General features: G+C 36.8%; 2 protein-coding genes across 2 annotated transcripts; both read left to right on the top strand.

Annotated features, from left to right (window-relative positions):
* Nucleotides 1–1248: 1248 nt before the first annotated feature.
* Nucleotides 1249–10109, top strand: LOC136264816 (NFX1-type zinc finger-containing protein 1-like). The gene is made up of 6 exons (XM_066059583.1): nucleotides 1249–1393; nucleotides 7910–8232; nucleotides 8281–8418; nucleotides 8479–8613; nucleotides 8684–8821; nucleotides 8887–10109. The coding sequence occupies exons 2-6, from the start codon at nucleotides 7920–7922 to the stop codon at nucleotides 10107–10109; spliced, it is 1947 nt and encodes a 648-aa protein (XP_065915655.1). The 5' UTR covers nucleotides 1249–1393; nucleotides 7910–7919.
* A 42-nt stretch (nucleotides 10110–10151) lies between these two features.
* LOC136264815 (NFX1-type zinc finger-containing protein 1-like) lies at nucleotides 10152–15653 on the top strand. The gene has a single exon (XM_066059582.1). The coding sequence runs from the start codon at nucleotides 10152–10154 to the stop codon at nucleotides 15480–15482; it is 5331 nt and encodes a 1776-aa protein (XP_065915654.1). The 3' UTR covers nucleotides 15483–15653.
* The last annotated feature ends 5201 nt before the right edge of the window (nucleotides 15654–20854 follow it).

The following is a 20854-nucleotide window of genomic DNA, read 5'->3' as shown; positions in this document are numbered from 1 at the left end:
CCAACACTAGAAGTGAGGAGAATTAATGCTAAAGCTACCATGTTTTTCAAAATGCTAGTTTCAATAGATTTATTACAGTTTCTTAACCCATCATCCTCCACTATGCGCGGTCATCAACAAAGGTTCATTAGCATCTCTACCAGAATCAACTGCTACCGTAATTCATTCTTACCATCGGCCATCAGAATCTGGAACTCCCTGTGATCACAAGGAACAGAACATGATGACTGGACCCCTCGTCCATTCAGTTTCTGAACAGTGTGGTATGTGTACAACCGAATAACGTTAGCTTTATAAACATAGCTATTGCTGTATTGTGTGGTGAAACATGTAGACCATTACAAATTTTGAGTGGGTATCAGACGAACAGTCCCCGCCGTAGTTGTTAATGTTGCCAGTGTAAATGATTTTCAAGCTAAATGATAGCTACATGCACACACACACACACACACACCCACGCACGCACGCACGCACGCACGCACGCACGCACGCACGCACGCACGCACGCACGCACGCACGCACGCACGCACGCACGCACGCACGCACGCACGCACGCACGCACGCACGCACGCACGCACGCACGCACGCACACACACACAACTGAGGTAATTGTGTATTAAAAAGCTATCACCAAACTCAGAAAATGACAAATGAATTCTGTGTGCAAATGTGTGTGCAGTCACAGTCAAATGAGCTTTGCAGTGTAGCTACATAGGGCTACAGCATGCATGATACAGAAATAGCTATGTACAAACATATTATATGTATGTATCTTGAAGGCATCTTATCTTTGTGCTTTCAGTTTCAACTTCAGTTAAATTGAAGGCAACATCAGATCATGCAGGCGTATTCAATCTTCACGTTACTACATAGCTAGCCAGTGTGTCATGGACAACTGACATGCCCCATGACATGATAATCCAGTTCCTAGAGCAACTTTCTTGCTCAAGGAAGCCACAGTAGTATTCACCGCCTCCGGCACGCCCACCTGAAACTTGGAAAAAATGTGGCAAGATGACTAGAGTACACTATTTATTTATTTATTATTGATACTGGGCAGACCTCCATTAGGGAGTATAAAGTACAGATACACACGACTTACATAAGCACAAAGCGGGCAACATTTTTAGTCTATAGCTGGGCTAATACAAAAATAGTCTACAGTCTTTTTCTTAAAGTCAACTGTATTGCTTGCTTCACTGGGAGGCTGTTCCATATTTTACTAGTGGCAGGAAAAAATGAGTGAGAATAAACTAATATGATAACGCGCGCGGGCTCAATCACGGACAATTCGGCGAAGGACACTTGAAGGGGGCGTGTCGCTGTTGATCATGAGTCTGAAAGGTCAAAGTAAAAAAGAAGGTTGAGAGCAGCCAATATGTGTATATAAAAGGTGAATTTGTGTAGGCAGTGGCGTAATAATTAATGATATTTGTAACATAATAGCCTCCATTCTTCACGTGCTGTAAGGTGAGGGTAGGGTGTGGCCATTAAATTCCTCCACCTATAGTGTAATGCAGACCTCTCAACTTGGAACCAGAGATACCCCAAGCATCAATCCTTATGCAATTCAAAATGAGATCAATAGTTTCACTACTTAGTATTGCTGGAACCCTAGCTACTTCATATTTTAGTACTTAATTGCACTAGTATACTAAAGGTCCATTGAAATGGTAAAATACACTTTAAGTGCGCTTTACTCCAGACAGTTTTTGCTTTTGGTGCTGTATCTCTGCTGTGCAAGCAAACACTTAAACCTTAAAATACATGTTGTGATAACGCCTATCCTATGGTGCATCAGTCCTGCAAGTTTCATCCAAATATCTCCATCCGTTGAGAAGCTGTGCTCCAAAATTCAACCATGTGTAAATGTCTCACATGCTCCTAACTCCAGACACTTTTTATCACGCCTGAAACAGCACTTCCAAAGTTGATTTTGAATTTTATACGCTACCACATTAAACTTGCATCTATTGTTCACTTCATACTTGATTTTGAGAGTCATAGTACTTTTCGTTGTTGAGTTATGGGTATTTCAAATCTAGGTGTATTCAATATTCATGCAACTTCAATGAGACTGGCTCTTACAAAATCGTCCTTAGCAAGTGTTTGGGCTGATTGTTAGCAAGCAAAACTTGGTACAGTGGTAAGTCATAGTTGTTCCTCTGCACTGTGTTAAAATCGGCCAGATAGCTTTTTGATGTTGAGAAAAAGCAGCGATTATTGAAGGATTTTTGATGATTTTGCCACACATGGCAATAAATAATCATCTCATTTGGTAAAACTAGCAGGACTTTAAGCTGAATTTAGGATCACAACATCATCGTACATGATGCATTAATCATCTAGTAATTGCTGTAGATAGTTTTGGAGCTATGATGTCAAATATTTGAAGTGTCCGGAGTTAAGAACTGTCTGGAATTGGGTACACTTACCTTATTATCAATCCTTGCTACTAGTGGGAGGATAGGTTGCATGGCGCATGTGATTTAGTCAGATTTTATTTTGTTTAGTAATATAATACATTTTAGTGTATTGCGGTTAGTCAATTACGTAGATAAATGTTTACTAGTATAGCTGCAGGTGTAGATGACATCCCTGCTTTTTTTTTCTATGATCCCTATACTCAAATAATATTCCTTACACTTGTATATAAGCTACACTCTTTAATACAGGTTGGTTTTTTTTTTATCAATACTTTTGTATATTAATGTAACAGTTAGTCGATCAGTTATACTTACTTAGTGAATTAGCTGTTTTGTGAGATTTCTTTTGGTATAAAATAAATTACTTTAGAGGGCTTAGTTACATCCAACCAATATCACCAATCAATTTTAAAACTGTTTTGTCAATATACCTTTGTAGAAAAAGTCAAATCTTTAAAATAGGTCATCCGGCCATGCAAACATTGTTATTGCAACTTTCCATGTGGTTTTGGTTCATTCTGCACAATGAATCAGTGACTGTAGAAAGATAGTGAAGGATAAATTAATTTTATTTCAGCACTATAAACAATAGATGGAATGGTAGAGTAAGTACCTAACTAGCACAGCTTGGTTTGATATCCCCGGCGGTAGCCAGATAGTTCTTGATGGTTAGATGCAACATGAACTTGTATATACACTCTCCATATTCATGTGAAGCAGTATCAAAATGTAATGAATAATGTTTTCTTCCAAAGGCTATAGCTATATATGTTAGGGTGGAAATGAATGCTGCTAGCTGTATGCAAATAATAAATTGTTTGCACTTACCTATGCATGCTATTATAATATCCTGTAGATATCCGTTGTATGGTACTGTATATCCTCTCAGTGATATGCATTGATGATCACCGTATATAGTCATCCATTATTATAGTCATATGACATCAAATGAGCAGCCGGAAGAAATGTGTAAAATATCATACAATACAGTAGTACTGTATCGTAGGGATCATGGAGGTTTGAACTTTCTTTCCCAAAATATCACCCAGAAACTAGCCTACTTCATAAAAGCTGGCTATATTGGTTTATATGGGCATAGCCAAGCCCAAAATGCATTCAGAGCAATCCCAACCCTTCCAACCAGTTTCTGTGGAATTTTAAAAGATCACATTTGCCTGAATTTTCTTCTAACTAATCGATGCTTTCAGCCAAGCATAGCTAGACAATGCTACTGGTTTGATTTCTTCACTGTTTGACATTACTTCTACCCAAGACGTGCCTTTTCACCATCTACAGTGCATTGCATCATGGACTTACCCTTGTCCTCCTTTGTGTCTCATTTCTTCCTCCATGGTAATGCCTAATGGCTATAGTGCCACAAGAATTGTCTGTAATTTCCGTAGTGACTGGGTCAACTATACAGGTACTTCTCATACTGTTCTTCATTTGCAGTGCTGTTTAACAAGTAGAATTTATCTGAAAATTAAGTGGAATGATTCTCAGTATTGAGAGTTGGATGTGTATGGTTAATATTTACAATTTCTGTAGTGACTGGATCTGGTCTTTCTTTGTATTGCTGTATAACGGGTGGAATAAAACTGAAAATGAAATGGAATGGCCATGCATGCACACATCACTTTTCAGTAATTGACATACAACGTCACACTTCTGTCTGGCTGGCTTCATTTTTCCTTTGATGTGGTATTCATTGGCTCAATGGTCATAAATTATGCTGCAAAAAATTACTGTAAGAAAAAAATTAAGAATTTTATATTCGAGTAGATCATAGAAATTCGAAAATAATTATTAGAAAATAGTTACTAAATCTAATAGAAATCTGTGACAGGGTTATGTAAGAGCTAGTAACCTGTGGTCTTGCTGGTGGTTGTTTACTACATTCATCTAACGAAAATTGGCAAAACCAAAAACGAAATATTCTTACTGTTAGCTCACTTTCTGGACAAGACAATATCATTAGCATTCAGATCTAGGTGTTCCAGCAAATACACCAATGTCACGACAGTGTGGCACTAACAAAATAAACTCAAAGTGTAAATCTCAATGCTAGCACCCAAGGTTTGTTTCTTAATAGTTTACTTTCTGGACAAGACAGGCATCATTCAAGGGCAGCTCCAGGAATTTTGGTGACAGATTTCCAAATTTTCTGTTGCATACATACTTAAATCTAGGGGGTCTGGAGCCATGCTTCCCCAGGAAATTTTGAAAGCAATTTCACCATAAGGTCTTTAAAGCAGACATTTTAAACATATGTTAGGAATAGGCAGGACCAGGTTAAAAAGCTAAGAGAGGTGGAGCTCCATATGTGAAGTTTCAAGCATGCAACAGATATGGATACCATTCTGGAGGCATGACCCCAAGAAAATTTCAGGTCTTAAACATTCTGAAATATAATTTTAGATTATTTTACTGTGTTGGTATAGCTTTAAAAATACAGATGAGACTTTAATTTGAGAAGTTGACTGCTTTATTAGAGTATTAGTTTTAGTTTAGATCTCAATCTTTGGATACCTTTGTAAATCAGTGCAAAATCCAATTCAGTTGTCTGAATATACTTGACCAGTTTCTAGAAACCTCAGAAACCCTTCTGGATCTTCCCCTGCCATCCTAGCCCGGTATAGTAACTACTTGATACTGGCACTATTGTCACATAATGTTATGTATGTCACGCCGGTGCAGTGGTGCTGACATGATCAACTTGACTAGGATAGCTAAACCTAACATCAGTTTGCCACTTTCCCGCACTCTTTCTTTACCTAGCCACTTCGTTCAGGAAAATTTTCTAAATCGCAAGGTTTTGCAGCCTCAGTAATTAAGTTTGTGGGTAGCGTCGCCCACATTGTCCTTAGGTCTCTATATCCTTGTTGGCTCATTCTAACTAATACCGTATAGCTCGTTATTTTTGAAACAGAAAGTTTTGCACAAGAAGCAAAATCTGAGTTTCAAAGGATTTTATTTTCGAAGAGTGCATATTTCGAAGTCAGGATGGATTTCAAATAAATGGAAATTCATGTCGCAAATCAGTTATGAAGATGCATGAATGTTTGCCAAAAACTGACTTACTGATGGAATAGAGCCCAAACGAACTTGGATTGTCAGGGTTCGAACATTCATCAACTAAAGTTCACGAATCTTTTGAACTTTTAAATGGGCCTGGTTCCTCTTTACAAATTATAAATCACAGCATATTAAATATTAAATGCATGTCTCAAAAGTTTGTAACACACACATACAGTTGTACTGACTCAACAGTTTTACTGAGAAAACTTGAAATTGAATATACCACTAGTAAAAATGCTTTTGGTTACTAGGTTTTAAATACATTTTACTACTGCTATACAGTTGAGACATGTGACTGGTACTACATAGAAACCTTAAAACCTCATAGAGGCATGGCCTGTGACCACCAGTAAACCATCAACACATAATTTAATTAAATTCCAAATACCATATGTCTAGCTTCCCCCACATCATTATGGAACACAGCAAGATGGATAGCTTAACTGTATCACTATCTAATTAGTGGCTATAGTTCGAACTGTTCAACCCGTATTCGAATGTTTGTTCATTCGAACGAACGAACGAACCTTCGAATTCACCTAAGCTTGCCTGGGCCCCATGATGGAATAATCCCCATCCCTGTGCACTGGAGAGAAGACCGAGGGAGCCCCGAGCGGTTGAGCAAATTCACTAGCCTAAATGCACTCGATCATAGCCAGCCATCCACCATAGACCCCAGAGCAGATGGCATCAATTCCCATTCTGTTTTCTGGTTATTGGTACAGTTAATGATACAGTTTACCCACTATCATCAGTAACACTGAGCTAAAACACAAGCAAATCGCTGAAAGTTGGATCGTTGCTTTCAATTGTGGGAATTTGTTATCGAAGAGCAAATGGACGTGGGAATTTATTTTCGAAGAAAAGGGCCTTTTCGAAATATCCAAAAATTAAACCTTTCAAAAATTACCAGCTACACGGTACTTAATTTTAAGGGATCCATGTGTTAAAAAGTAGTGAAACAATAGATGATTCTTGACATTGGCATATTATAACAATTAGTTTGTTAAATGCCAAAGTAGAAATTTTCCCACTGAGCTACATATGTTGTAATAATACTTATCATCATTAATCTCTTGTTTCTTACTTAGATTCCTACTTCATTTTAAATTGATAATTTCAAAATACATATACTAGTTTGTTTATTTATTTTGTAATAGCAAAGAGCTACAATGTATACACACGTAACTGTTCTATTAGGGTGACTGCCATATTAGAGTATCTCAAGTCAGTTTCTAGTCTATCAAGGGGCATGGTCACTATTCCTTATTAATTTCATCATGCTATACAGCTAGACCAATCAAGGAGTGAGGTCATCGTGTGTTCAAGTAAATAGATTGTTAAGGGGTGTGGTCTCCATGCTGGATTGCTGTTAGTCAACCAAGATTGTTTAATGGACGTGGTCTCTCAAACTTATCATGTGAAGTTACTAGTATCTTCTGAGTTTCCAGTACCTTTTACAGTTGAATGAATAAGTGATTTAAATAATTCATGGCATCTTGTGTTCAAGGAAAGTGTTGATACAGAAAATTTACACCTTGATTATGATTTTGTTGCATGAAGATAACAACCTGCAGCCTGATTGAAGATAAAAGCAAAGACAAGGTGCAGAGGGCACACACTCGTCAGAGCCCAAAGACACATGCCACATGTGGTTTTGTCAATGTGGTGTAAAATTTTGGCCGTACACTGCTTCATTTGGCCTCTAGCCTTACGAATGTGGTCAGGCAGACTGGCAGGCAGGCAGACCAAATTTTGAGTTCCAGCTTTTAAGAAAATTCTATATCCAGCAGCCTGTATAAGTGTTTTCTTGTTTCTAATGCTCTATTTGATGTTACGTAGATGGACTAATATTATTCTGTGAAGCTTATTTTTGTTACATAAGATGTTGGTATGATGATTTTTAAAGCCAGCATTTTAAGCAACACTCAGGGACTTAAACAGTACTACCATACTGTTTGATAAAAGTAATGAACCAAGGGAGATCATCTACACTCACAGCTATACTAGTGGACATTTAATTCCTACTTAGGTCAATGGCTATACTTGGTAACTATATGACCAAAGTAGGAATTAAATGTCCACTAATATAGCTGGACGTTTAGATGACCTCCCTTGTTTTGTTGTTTTTATTTTATGATTCCTACTCAATCATAAAAGATCTAATTTTCCTTACACTTGTACATACATAAGAACGGCTAGTGACCAGAGTGTTGGCACACCAATATTAATACCACATTAATTTTATAGATAGGCAGTTGAACATGCTAGGATGCACTTTCAATTGTCATCTCCAGTGGCATACACATAATGGCATTCTTCACTGCTTTTGGTATCAGTTGTATGTACTGTAGCAGTAATATTCTCAGTTTGTTAGCAAGATTTACAATATTAATTTTCAACAGGCTATGACTAATGGCTACTGGAGGCTACTCTGAGTTTCATGCTTCAGTGAGTGGCCACCATGGAGGAGGCCGCCGTGGTGGACGATCAAGTTATTTTAGAAGCCGGGGACAAGGTAGAGGGATGTCACAATACCAAAGTGAAATGCAATCCGATGAAATAGATTATGATTATCAGAACACAAGACTAGATCAATCAAAGTTATCTCATGACTATAATTATTATGCACATAGAGGAAGCAGAGGAAAGTATAGGGGTCAAGAAAGAGGCGGAAGAAGAACTTCTGATCCAAACCAACAGCATCACATGAAAGACTACACTGAGGGTATGTAATTGATTATATTAATTTTTATATATTGATAATCTCAAACAGAATACACAGACAGTAGAGCAACTAAATCTTTTGCAAGTCAAAATAAGAGTACTGTTGGAATGTTTAGAAGTCAAGGTAGAGGTGGAAAAAGATCTTTTGATCAACACCAGTCACATCACACAAAAGACAATGTTCAGGGTAGGTAACTGTACAGTGTATAATATTGTTGATTTTTATATCATAAATAATCTCAAACAGAAGACACAGACAGTAGAATGGCTCAGACTTTTGCAGGTGGAAGTAAACATGTTGTTAGAACTTTTAGAGGTAGAGGGAGACATGGAAGAAGACCTTTCAATTACAAGAATTATCACATGAAGTATGATGTTCAGGGTAAGCAATACTTGATGATTGCATCTTGTGTTGATTTTTATATGGATGTTAAATCTACATTGTATTATAGAAGGCACAGACAGAAGATTGACCGGGTCTTTCACAAACGAAAATAAAAGTATTGTGGAAAAATTTAGAGGTCAAGCAAGAGGTAGAAGAAGACCTTTTGATCCATATCAGCTGCATCACATGAAAGGCAATGTTAAAGGTATGTAAGTGACTTATAATATTTTGTGTGTAGATATTTGTATATATATGGATAATCTCTGATAGAAAACATGTACAACGGATCAAGTGAGTCTTTTGCAAGTGGAAGTAAGAGTGCTCTTGGAAAGTTTGGCGCTAGAACTACCTTTCAGCTCCCTAAAGTCAACAGGTTACAAAGCCATAAGAGAACCCATGGTAATCAAGAATTTTCCACAGAAAAATATGGGTTTAAACGCACAACAATTAGACAGTTTTTGCAGCTGTCTACTGAAGAACCTAATACCATTGCCATTGAATTATTTCATGATTTGAAAAGTTTTCAGAAGGTAATTTTAAACTCTGAAAGAGTTGGTGAGAACGATGGCGACATGCTTAAAATAATAAACATTCTTGTAAAGCTGACAATGGTATGTGATACTGAGGAAAGAAAAGTAGCTGTTCGTATATTGGCAGAAACATTTAATAGCCGTTCTTTTGCATTTTGCATCAAACTTCAACAGTATGTTCAGAAAACAGACAGTGAACGAGACTTGCTAGCTGTGGTTCGTTTGTTTGACAGCGTATTAAAAATATTACCAAGCTCTTGGGAATTGCTTCCCATGGAATGCTTATTAAAGCTATCAGTTTTGGGTTGCATGCCAGAAATTACTAATGAAGAGGTTTATTTATCAATGATTGGCAGATACCAAGATGCACAACAGAATGCAGTTGTACAAAATGGTGATGCATTGTTGTCTTCAGAACAATTTTACAACGAATACAGACATTTGCCTATATTACCCAACACTTGTGAAGTGAATGAAAATGTTTTTCCCCAGCTAAATGCCAGTATTATAGAAGGTTGTTATGATAGCTGGGCTCACTACTATGACACACAATATAAGCTCCTAAAAGAAGACTTTGTTGCTCCACTTAGAAGAGGTGTGTGTGGCTTTCGTGAAGGATTTAGGGGTCGGGATATTTCTGATGTTAGGGTTTATCATAAAGTAAGTTTTACTGGTTTAAGTTTTAGCTCAGAAGGAATCCTTTTGTCAGCTAAATTTGACAGTTCAAAGTTTCGAGTAAACTGGGAGCATAGCAAACGTTTAATTTATGGATCACTTTTATGCTTTTCTAATGACAATTTTGAAACCATCATATTTGCTTCTGTAATTAGTAGGGATGCCAGTAAACCAGAGCTTCTGGAACTCACTGTAAAAATGGAGAGCGATGCCGATATTCTTTACTTGGCATCCAATAAAGATGATTTGTATATCATGATTGAATCACAGGCTCACTATGAGACATAATACCATGTACTGAACAGTTTGCAGAAGGCAGAGTGTAGCACTATGCCATTCACTGAAATCCTTATTGAGTCAAAGTGTCAGGAGGTTCAGCCACCAGCGTACATGTGTTTAACTACACCAAGTGTTATCAATCATCCTCAATTAGTGTTCAATATGAAGCGTACTTTAGGCATTTCTAAAGAATACAGGTTGTTTCACTCTTTTGATGTCACCAGACCGGAATGTTGGCCCAGTGTTGAGCATGTTCAGTTAGATGAGTCACAACTAGAGGCAATGAAGATGGCACTCACTCAAAAAGTGTCAGTTATTCAAGGTCCTCCAGGTACAGGAAAGACATACATAGGGATGAAGATAGTTCAGGCATTGTTAATCAACCGTCATGTGTGGGACCCAGCTAGAAACTCACCACTTCTTGTAGTGTGTTATACTAACCATGCCCTGGATCAGTTTTTGGAAGGTATCATTGACATGAATAATTGTGATAAAAACATAGTTGAAAGTTGTCACAGAAGCTATGATGATAATGAAACCAGGGATTCAGATGATAATGATGCTGGATACTCAAGCTATACTGCTAAGAATATTTCTATTGTGAGAGTAGGTAGCAGATGCCAGAATGAAAAGGTTGAAAAATTTGCCATTAAAAATTTGAGACGCAACTATCATAGTGCTGCTACACAGAACATAAAAGAAAAGGTAGGTAGAGCTGGTACTGAACTTGATCGTGATTTCAAAATTATTCAAAAGAAAGTTGACCCTACTATGCATTCAATTGTTGAGTTCATATCAGCTGATCATTTAGCTCAATTGCGTTCCCTTGTGGATAAATCTGACAAAATGCATTATCATAGTGTGATTGCACATGGAATAGAGTTATGGCTTTCTTGCAAGGATCTTGAAAAGCCAGTCACTACCAATGATAATGACAATTATGATAATGACAGTTCAGAGAGTGAATATGATGATAACAATGAAACCATTGAATCAGAATCTGCTGTTACAGCAGCAAATGAGCATTCTTTACTTGATGATGTATCTGTTGTAAGTATTATGGGAGACATAGAATCTAATGAAGATGACAAAATACAACACCAGAAATTAAGTGGTAAAGACAAATCAGATATAGTTAATAAATCGACTGAAGTTGAATTATCAAATGAAAAGTTAGATGGCATGGAAGCAGGAAGCATAGAAGCCACTGGTGATGAAGATACTGTACATGTGGTAGGAGAAGCCGAATTAGCTTTGGATCAACGAATGATAGATAATCCAGCTGAAGTGTTCCACTATGAAGACACCAATTCTAATAACAGCATGATAATGACTAAAATTGAAAATGAAAATGTTACCTCACCTACTGGTGAATTAACATCCTTTCCTAAAGGTCCATTTACATATGCTACAGTAAATCAAATTGATAATATTTTCCAGCTAACTAAACATGACCGTCATAAGCTTTGTGAATACTGGAAAAGGAAATACATTGATAAAGTTTACAATGAGCTTGGTGCAAATTTTGAAGATTATTTGGTACTGTGTAACCAGTGTAAAAAAGCCACTCAAGAGGAAGATTTTTATGTTCTAGAAAAAGTTGATTTGATTGGGATGACAACAACTGGAGCTGCAAAGTACCAACATATTATTCAGAGGGTAAAGCCCAAGATTGTAGTGGTAGAAGAGGCAGCAGAAGTGTTGGAGTCTCACATTGTTTCTTGTCTTACAGCTGCAACTCAACAGTTAATTCTCATCGGAGATCACAAGCAACTACGACCTAATCCAAATGAGTACTACCTTGCACGTCAGTATAATTTAGACATATCTCTTTTTGAACGCCTTATAACAGTTGGTATTCCCCATACTACACTTGAGATTCAACACAGGATGAGACCAGAGATTGCAGGGCTAGTTTGTCCATACATTTACCCCAAGTTACTAAATCATGAATCTGTTTTGATTTATGAGGATGTCCAAGGAGTTACTACCAATATGCACTTCTTTGATCACCAATATCCTGAGCAAGAAAATGATGACTTAAGAAGTCACTGCAATGAGGAAGAAGCTAATCTGGTTGTTGGTCTGTGTAAGTATTTCCTTGAACAAGATTTTTCTCCTAGCCAGATTACTGTATTGACTACATACACTGGTCAGTTACTGAAACTGAAGTCTTTAATGCCAAGGAAAATATTTGACGGGGTACGCATTACAGCTGTAGATAACTTTCAAGGAGAAGAAAATGATATCATTATATTATCATTGGTACGTAGCAACAAGAAAGGAAATGTTGGATTTTTGAGTATACAAAATCGCATATGTGTTGCCTTATCACGAGCTAAGAAAGGATTTTACTGTTTTGGTAATTTTGCTTTGTTAAGAAAAAGCTGTGATACTTGGGATGCTATTGTAAGTTATTTGGAACAGAGAGATAAGGTAGGGTCTCTATTATTATTAAGAAGTTGTTCTGAGCATAGTGATATGGAATTTGAAATTCGTACTGCTGCTGATTTTAAGAAAGTCCCCAAAGGTGGTTGCAGTCATCATTGTGATGTTCGTTTGGATTGTGGACATGTTTGTAAGTGTTATTGTCATGCTAGAGATCCATCTCATGATAACTATGATTGTACAGAACCATGCACAAAAACCTGTGCAAATGGTCACCAGTGTCCTGAGCTGTGCCATATATCTTGTCCAAAGTGTGAAGTAGAGGTAGAGAAAGTGATGCCTGTGTGTGGTCACACTCAAAATTTTCCATGTTACATAGAGCCTGAATTTAGATGTGAAGCACCATGTACTCGAATTTGTGACAATGGTCATCCTTGTACTAACAAGTGTGGTGATGATTGTCCACCATGCAATATAATAGTAGAGAAGGTCATTCCCACATGTGGCCATACTCAGGATGTTCCATGTTACCAGGATGCAAGTTTATTTAAATGTAAAACTCCATGTACCAAAACTTGTAGTAGTGGTCACCCTTGTCCTGATTTTTGTTATAAAACTTGCTCACCATGCAATATAATGGTAGAGAAAGTACTACTCAAGTGTGGTCATATCCAAAGTGTTCCATGCTACCTGGGGGAAGAATTAATTAAATGTAAAGCACCATGTGACAAACTGTGTAAAAACGGACATCTTTGCCGTAATTTCTGCTATGAAACTTGTTTATGTCAAGTTAGTGTAGAGAAAGTGATACCCAATTGTGGCCACACTCAAAATGTTCCATGTTACCTGGAACCAAAATTATTTAGATGTAAAGCTCCATGTATCAAGAAATGCCCTGAAGGGCATTTGTGTCCAAAGCATTGTTCAGAATTTTGTGGTCGTTGCCAAACAATTGTAGAGAAACTGCATCCCAAATGTGGTCATTTACAGTCAATCTTTTGTCACCAAGATCCAAGGTTTTGTAAATGTCAACATCCATGTGAGGAAGTGTGTTCTACTAATCCTACTGATCCACATAAATGTGCAAAGCTATGTTCTCAACCATGTGGTAATTGTATGGTTCCTGTATTAAAAACCTTGCCTCGATGTGGTCATGAGCATTCATTTCCGTGTTATCTTTTGCCTGATTACTATTCATGCCCCAGTCCTTGTAAAAGAAAGCTGAGATGTGGCCATATCTGTACCAACAAATGTGGTAAGCCTTGCAATACACGTTGTAAGCTAAAATTTGAAAAAACTTTTCCTGGTTGTGGACATACCTTAGAATTACGTTGTGACATCGACATTAATATAGTTAAATGTCAGGTGGAGGTCACTAAACACTTTGCAAGCTGTGAACATACTACCGTTTTACGATGTAGTGAGTCTGTTGACGAATCATCTTGCCAGGAAATGGTGCAGCGTCTGTTACCTTGTGGTCACAAAAAGGTCATGAAATGCTCACAAAGTATTCTTGATTTTAAATGTAAAATTCATGTTAAAAAGGTTTTGAAGTGTGGGCACATTTTTGAAGGCAAATGTTACAATGCTAGTAAATGTCCCAAGTTAACTGTTAAAACATTACCAGCATGTGGCCACAAAATAAAATTGCCTTGTTTCAAAGATGTTCTTCCAAAATGTACTGTAAAATGTACCACCAAACTGTTGTGTGGTCACCAGTGCACAGGAAATTGTGGTGATTGTTATCAGGGTAGAATGCACAAACCGTGTTCATTCCATGTGTATTCACTTCCTTGTGGTCACCCACCTAATGCTAAAGATTCTTGTATTAGTATAACGTATCCAAATTGTCACTACAAATGTGAATATTTCTGTGCCCATCGCAAGGCATGTACACACAGGTGCAGTCAACCATGCAATCCTTGTGAAAAGCCTTGTTCATGGAGCTGTCAACATTATCAGTGCTCTAAGAAATGCCATGAATTTTGTGATCGTCCTAGATGTGATCATCCCTGTAAGCTTAGACTAAAGTGTAAGCACCCCTGTATTGGCATTTGTGGAGAACCATGCCCACAAGCATGCAGATTGTGCAAAAAACGACAATTTCAAAATTTGTGTGTTGATGCTCCTGATATGAGGAATGAAACCAGATATATACAATTGAGTTGCAAACACATGTTTGAAGTTAGAAGGTTAGATCAGCTTTTGGACAAGCAATTTAAAGACGGTACAGTGATACAACCACTTTATTGCCCATCTTGTAGGAGACAGATCCATGGCAGCTGCCGATATGGTGACATGATCAAAACAAGAAAAGAAATGATTGAAAGATCACATGCTATTATGAAAGAAAATGTTAGCACAGAACAACGAGATGCAGTCATTGAGAAGATACATTCTAACTTTCCACCAGGTAAAAGACAACAGTTACCACATGTGTTCAGAATGCTGACTAAAACAATGGTGGCCAGTACTCCCTTACTACTTGGAAGTTTGAACGTAATAGAAAATGAAATTGATCAATACATATCATTAGAGAAATGCCTCCCTTTGTGTGAACAGTTTCCAGATTTGTTAGTTTGTTTACAAGAACTGATCGTTTTCTTTGAGAAAACTTCTCCATCTGTTCAAAAACATTATGATGTTTCCTGTGAAAAGCAACGCATTCTTCTGTTGTGGGTGATACTAGGTCTTAAATCAGTAATTTCTGTGCATAAAGATACTATTGTTCTGAAGAGACTAGAAGAAAATCTGAATTCTAACTGGCCAAAACTTACTTTAGCTGCTGCAGCTAATCATTATGATGAGTTATTAAAAGTAGCTAAAAAGACAAAGCATGCAATTGAAATAGATGCAGAACACTTGCAGCCTATCAAAGCAGTTTTCTTAAGTGGTGTGTGGATCATTTGCCCTCAGAACCATGTCTACTGTGTACCAAGAATAGTATTTGATGATGAAAAGAACTTGTTTTTGTGTCCAGATTGTGCAAAGTAATGCAACATTTCCCGTGAACCTAAGTATTATAATGCTGTAAGATTTTTTACTGACTTTATCATAGTAAGGTGGCTATAATGTGACATGCATTTTGTGGTCTAAAGCACTTGAGTTGTTATTATTATTATACTGATGTCATTTAGTTTTGCATATATTTTCTTTTGAATTTTTGCACTCACATAATTATCTCATTAATAATCTATTGAAAACTCTAACTTAAATTCTTGTTGAGAACTCATGGTACTTACAAAATGTTATTATATGCAACAAAAAGTGATCAACTGTTTTGGAGTAAACATGTGGATGGTATTTGTCTTGAGATTATTGGTAGGCTTAAGTATGTCAGGCTGCCAGCATAATAAACGTAATAGGCTGGAGTGCTATGCCAGCATAATGCTAGCATGTTAGGTGAATATTTCAAACTATGGAGCTTAATTCCATGAAAATAGATCGGTACTCCCTAGTAGAGCAGTCAGTGGAAACTGAAAACTACAATAGAGCACTGAAATGCATTGTACACTAATGTAAAAATAATTTAAAAAATTAAAATATGGATCACTGAAAAGGTAAAGAAACAAGAGTCAAATAAGCCAGCATGTTAAACACACAGAGATCTCTATTTGGACTCAAATAAACACATTTATACAGAAGCATTCTCAGTACTTAACTGCCCTGATTTATAGTAGCTACTGCTTTTCCTTAGTCTCTGCCAAATCCATTTAGTCTGAATAGAAATCTCTGTGTGTTTAATATGCTTTTTAACATGAATAAATTTCAGAATTTGCACAAGCATTTTAATTTTTGTCAATTAAATGCTTTGGTTGCTTAAAAAATATTTTCTGCATGTGATTGTTTTTAATGTTGCTTTTATTCTCTGTCGGATTAGTCAAATACAATATAATTATTATTCCAAATCTAGGAGCAAATTTTATGTCGGATTACAGAATACAGAGGTGTCAGATTAGAGAGGTTGTTTTCTATACAAAAGTGTTGGTAAATGACATTAATTTGGGTGGATTTAGAGAGGGTTCTGAATTATGCAGGTGTCAGATTAGAGAGGTTTGACTGTATTACTCAGTATCAAGTCAGTCATCATATACATTAGATGTTAAGTATACTATCAGTGTTAATGAACACCAATGTACTGTTTCCTTACTACTGAATGTACTTTGTACTATTCAGCTTTGATGAATTCAACTATAGGGAACATATAGTGTGTTGTGGTCAGCAGCAGTATGGCTTCAGCTAGGTGATTACAATAAGTCAAGTATCCAGTGGTACACAACATTGTTGCTCTGGTATGAACTTAATATACTGTGGTTAAATATAGGTAATGATACAGGTATAAGGATTCAAAATGAACATGCTAATGTAAATATAGATTACTTATTAACCCATATTTAACACATTGGTTTCTCTTGTTGAGACTAAGTCAGAAGATCAATGGCAAAGTGAACCTACAATAAGCAAATTTGCTACCAGAAGAAGGTTGCAATAGAATGTGCGTTGCTCGTTTGGAGCGTGGGAATGTCTGTAAACTTCATTGTCATCCATTTCATAAAGACTACATGTGCCACCATCCTTGTGTATAATCTTGTGAAAATGGTCACTGTGGTCCTGAACTATGTCCAGTTCCTTGTCCATTATGTACTAGATAAAGTGATATCCCAATGTGGCCATAATCAGTGTGTTCCATGTCATCTGGATCCAGAGTATTTTCAGAGCAAAACACCTTATGCTAATAGATTCCTCAGAGCCACTTATGTCCTAAACATTTATATAGAAATCTTATTAAAGTGCATGGTTGTGCCTAGCTAGCTAAATATACTGCTTCACTAACTGCTGTTTCTGCAGCTAATTGACCCTACAACCTACGCTATTGCTCGATCGGCATGCAATTTTAGGCCACACCAAGTCAAACCTTAGTTTCTGGTCACCCGCCCGCATGGTAAACCTGGAACCCTAGTTTATGAGGACTATTATTAATATTACAGGTGCTTAAGTGCACGTGACCCAGCAAGACACTTATTTTTTACTGCAAAAGATCGATATACTCTAATAGAGCAGTCAGGGATTCCAATAGAGCAGTCACACTACTCTTAACTCTAATATTAGGTATATATGCCACACTAATAAAATGTTTCTAACTATAGCTAGTTTTGTCCTTGATTATATAGCTGTTCAGATTATAACTGTTACTAATGCTTCTGTAACCAAAGTAATTTCAGTAGCATTAACTACTAGTCCATGCAGATGGGCCATAGCTTTAACTTTATAATTCAAATGTAGTCCTCTAATGATTAGTCTAGTAACTTCAAATTCCTTATCACTGAACACTACAGGGGTATGGAAAGCCGGCAACATTCGGTGAGCTTAAACTTAAACTTTTCCATAACTAAAATTAGATTGGCAAGTAGAAACCCTTATAGCTTAAACATTCCCAGATGATCACTAAAAAACACTAGTCTGGAGCACTCAATGACTCAAAACTTTGACAGTTACTTTTCTCAAGGTTACTGAATAGAAGGCTGGAAACACATAGCTAGTGGGCTAAGACTTCACATTTGAATGAAGAATTTCTGATGTGAAAATAGAAGTTGAATTTCTGATGTGAAAATAGAAGTTAAATTTCATTTTGGATCATGATCATTTGAACAACTTAGCTATAAGTCATAGTAATACTTTCCTGACATAGCTAATGAGACATTTATTTCACTTGGAAAGCATAAGTAGCTACATGAGCAAAACATTTCCTATAGTATATTCTAAATAAATAAATAAATATACTTAAATGCTATACATCAGTGTATAGCTAGCCATGATCCATCAACAACTTTCCTAGTGCATTTTTTGCCGAAGCACAACTACTTATGTTGTTGGTTAAGTTTGACTAAAAACAAAATCAACATGAATTTGCTAAATTGAGCAAATAATAATACCATACAGTATATTGTCACAGTAGAGTCTATAGTCCTGAAGTCCTGATCATCCGCCCGCCCACATCCATTTGTAGGCTTGGGAGTGACCAGAAACTAAGGTATGACTTGGAGTGGCCTTACCTAATTTCTTCTTCCACAGCTCTCACGGATTAACTCTTGATCCAAATCATCGGCTAGCAACATGTCACACATCAGCACTGCAGTGTTGGAGATCCGCTAAACCACAGCGGGCATTAAAAGGAATGCGTAGTAGCATGTGCCTCATCATCTTAACAATCTCCTTAGTATCATAGGTCTAATCTCCAATCACTATCAGCTCACTATTCACAACCTTTTTGCAGTGAGCATTAAAAGGAATACTTCATTTATTAAACCTCTTGCACGTCTTCCATCAAGAACACCTCACTCAACACCTGTCATAGAGTAGCACCGACTTCATATAATCACGATGTGTACAGCCTCATTTTACTGACACCTTCCTTCCAACTCACATTTGAACTCGCGATCACGTGATAGCGGGGAATTTTAATTTTCTTTGTCCGCTGATGTTAGTAATAGCGAAATAACAAGAAATTGTATCTGCAGCGATGATGATTTTCATATTAAAATCTGCATGGTAGCGTTGTGAAAAATCGTCGCGGGTCGAATCACGTGACTTGCAACATTTACTGACGGTGGGGCCTGGAAAGCTGACGGTGGGGCACAGGCCCCAGTGGGCCCGGCCCAGTGTAGCTACGCCACTGATTGTTAGACTGTAATATACAAGTAGAAGGAAAAATTAGTTTTCAGCTGCAGTTGGATAAGGGATTAAAGGAAAAAGCAGTGAAACAAGATAGTAATGACTGTAAAAAGTAGTAAAAAAGTCCCAGCAAAAAGCATAGTAATTGAATCACTAATTCAAAAGCAGTAATATTTGTAGTGACTACAAACTACTGTCTATTAGGCCATGCAAAGTTAATTATGTGTTTCTGGTCCTACCAATTCCCCAGAATTGACCAGGTGGCCAGGCTTGTCTTTTTTGTTTTTTTTTGCAGCTTTTTGATATGGTACACTACATTTGAAATAGCAATAGATGGAATTATAGGGAAAAACAAAGTTAGTGTATAAAGTTAGTGCAACTTTATAAGAAAAGAATGTGTATATTGAAACCTTTCAATAGATATAAAATATTATAACTATTGTATGGTATTCGCACAATTCATTCTGCAAAAAAATGACCAGGAAGGAACCAGAAACATTTAATTAATTTTTCATGGCCTTAAATGTTCATTAATATAATCTGCAGGCCATTAAGACTACCTCTCTTGTTTCACTACATTTTTTCTTTGATCCCTAATCCAATTTAAAATTCCTAATACTTGTTTCTTTACTTTATTACATTATGACTAATCTATACAGCATTAAATGAAGAATTAATGGTGTCAGGCATTCTAGGTACTGCGGTTGACAAAAAGTCATGTTTTGGACTCAAAATGAGGTGACATCAAAACAGTGAAGAAATCAGCCCATAACCATATTAATTGCTTGCCTGAAGGCATCATGCAGACAGTCAGTAGAAAATTCAGCTAAATAAAAATTTCATAGAAACTTGTTGAAAGTTGGTCTGAAAACATTTTTGGGCTTGGCTATGCCTATACAGGGAACAGCCCTACAATACACTTTAGATACTTAAATTTGACATTGAACCAAAGTAACTAATAATTGTAAATGGGGCACAGAGGGCATATGCTCCTCTAACCAAATTCATGATCATTCAAGAGAGAGGTACTCTGATAGCACAGTCAATACTGTAACAGAACAGTGTTATACCAAGCAGCTAGAGGATATACCTTGTATCATTAGTAGTTTAGCATCTCATAATATAAGTCATTGCATTTGGGTCTAAACCCAAAACATATTTATTCTATGGTTTGAACAAACTAGTGAAGAAAAGGATTTGGGTGTTGTAATTGACAATCAACTTAAGTTTCATAGCCACATATCTGTAATAACAAGCAAAGCTAGGAGACTCCTTCGATTCATAGGATTAATTTTGAATTTTCAAACACTCCCCTATTTGTATGAAGCCATTGTAAGACCAACCCTTGAGTAAGGAAATATTATATGGGGACCATTTTATAAATGTGAATCATGTGATGAGAATCTAGTTGAACAAGTTCAAAGAAAAGCAACCAGACTGGATAGTCATCTCTCATCTGAGGAAAGGCTCAGGAATTTCAACTTACCATCCCTAAAGTATAGACAATAATTATTGCAGTTATATGATTACAACATACATCACAACTTACATCTTAATCAATCCTTGTTTTTTTACAAGAAGTTGGACAAACACAAGAGGGCATCCTTACAAATTATTTCCACCAACCAATTCAGGTAGATATTTTCATTCTCATTAAATTATGAATGACTGGAAAGCAGTGTAGTGGGTAGGGG

The sequence above is a fragment of the Dysidea avara genome, chromosome 8 (assembly GCF_963678975.1).
Source record: "Dysidea avara chromosome 8, odDysAvar1.4, whole genome shotgun sequence".
Lineage (NCBI taxonomy): Eukaryota > Metazoa > Porifera > Demospongiae > Dictyoceratida > Dysideidae > Dysidea > Dysidea avara.
The sequence above is the reverse complement of the archived record's forward strand: the minus strand, read 5'-3'. Positions and strand labels throughout refer to the sequence as shown.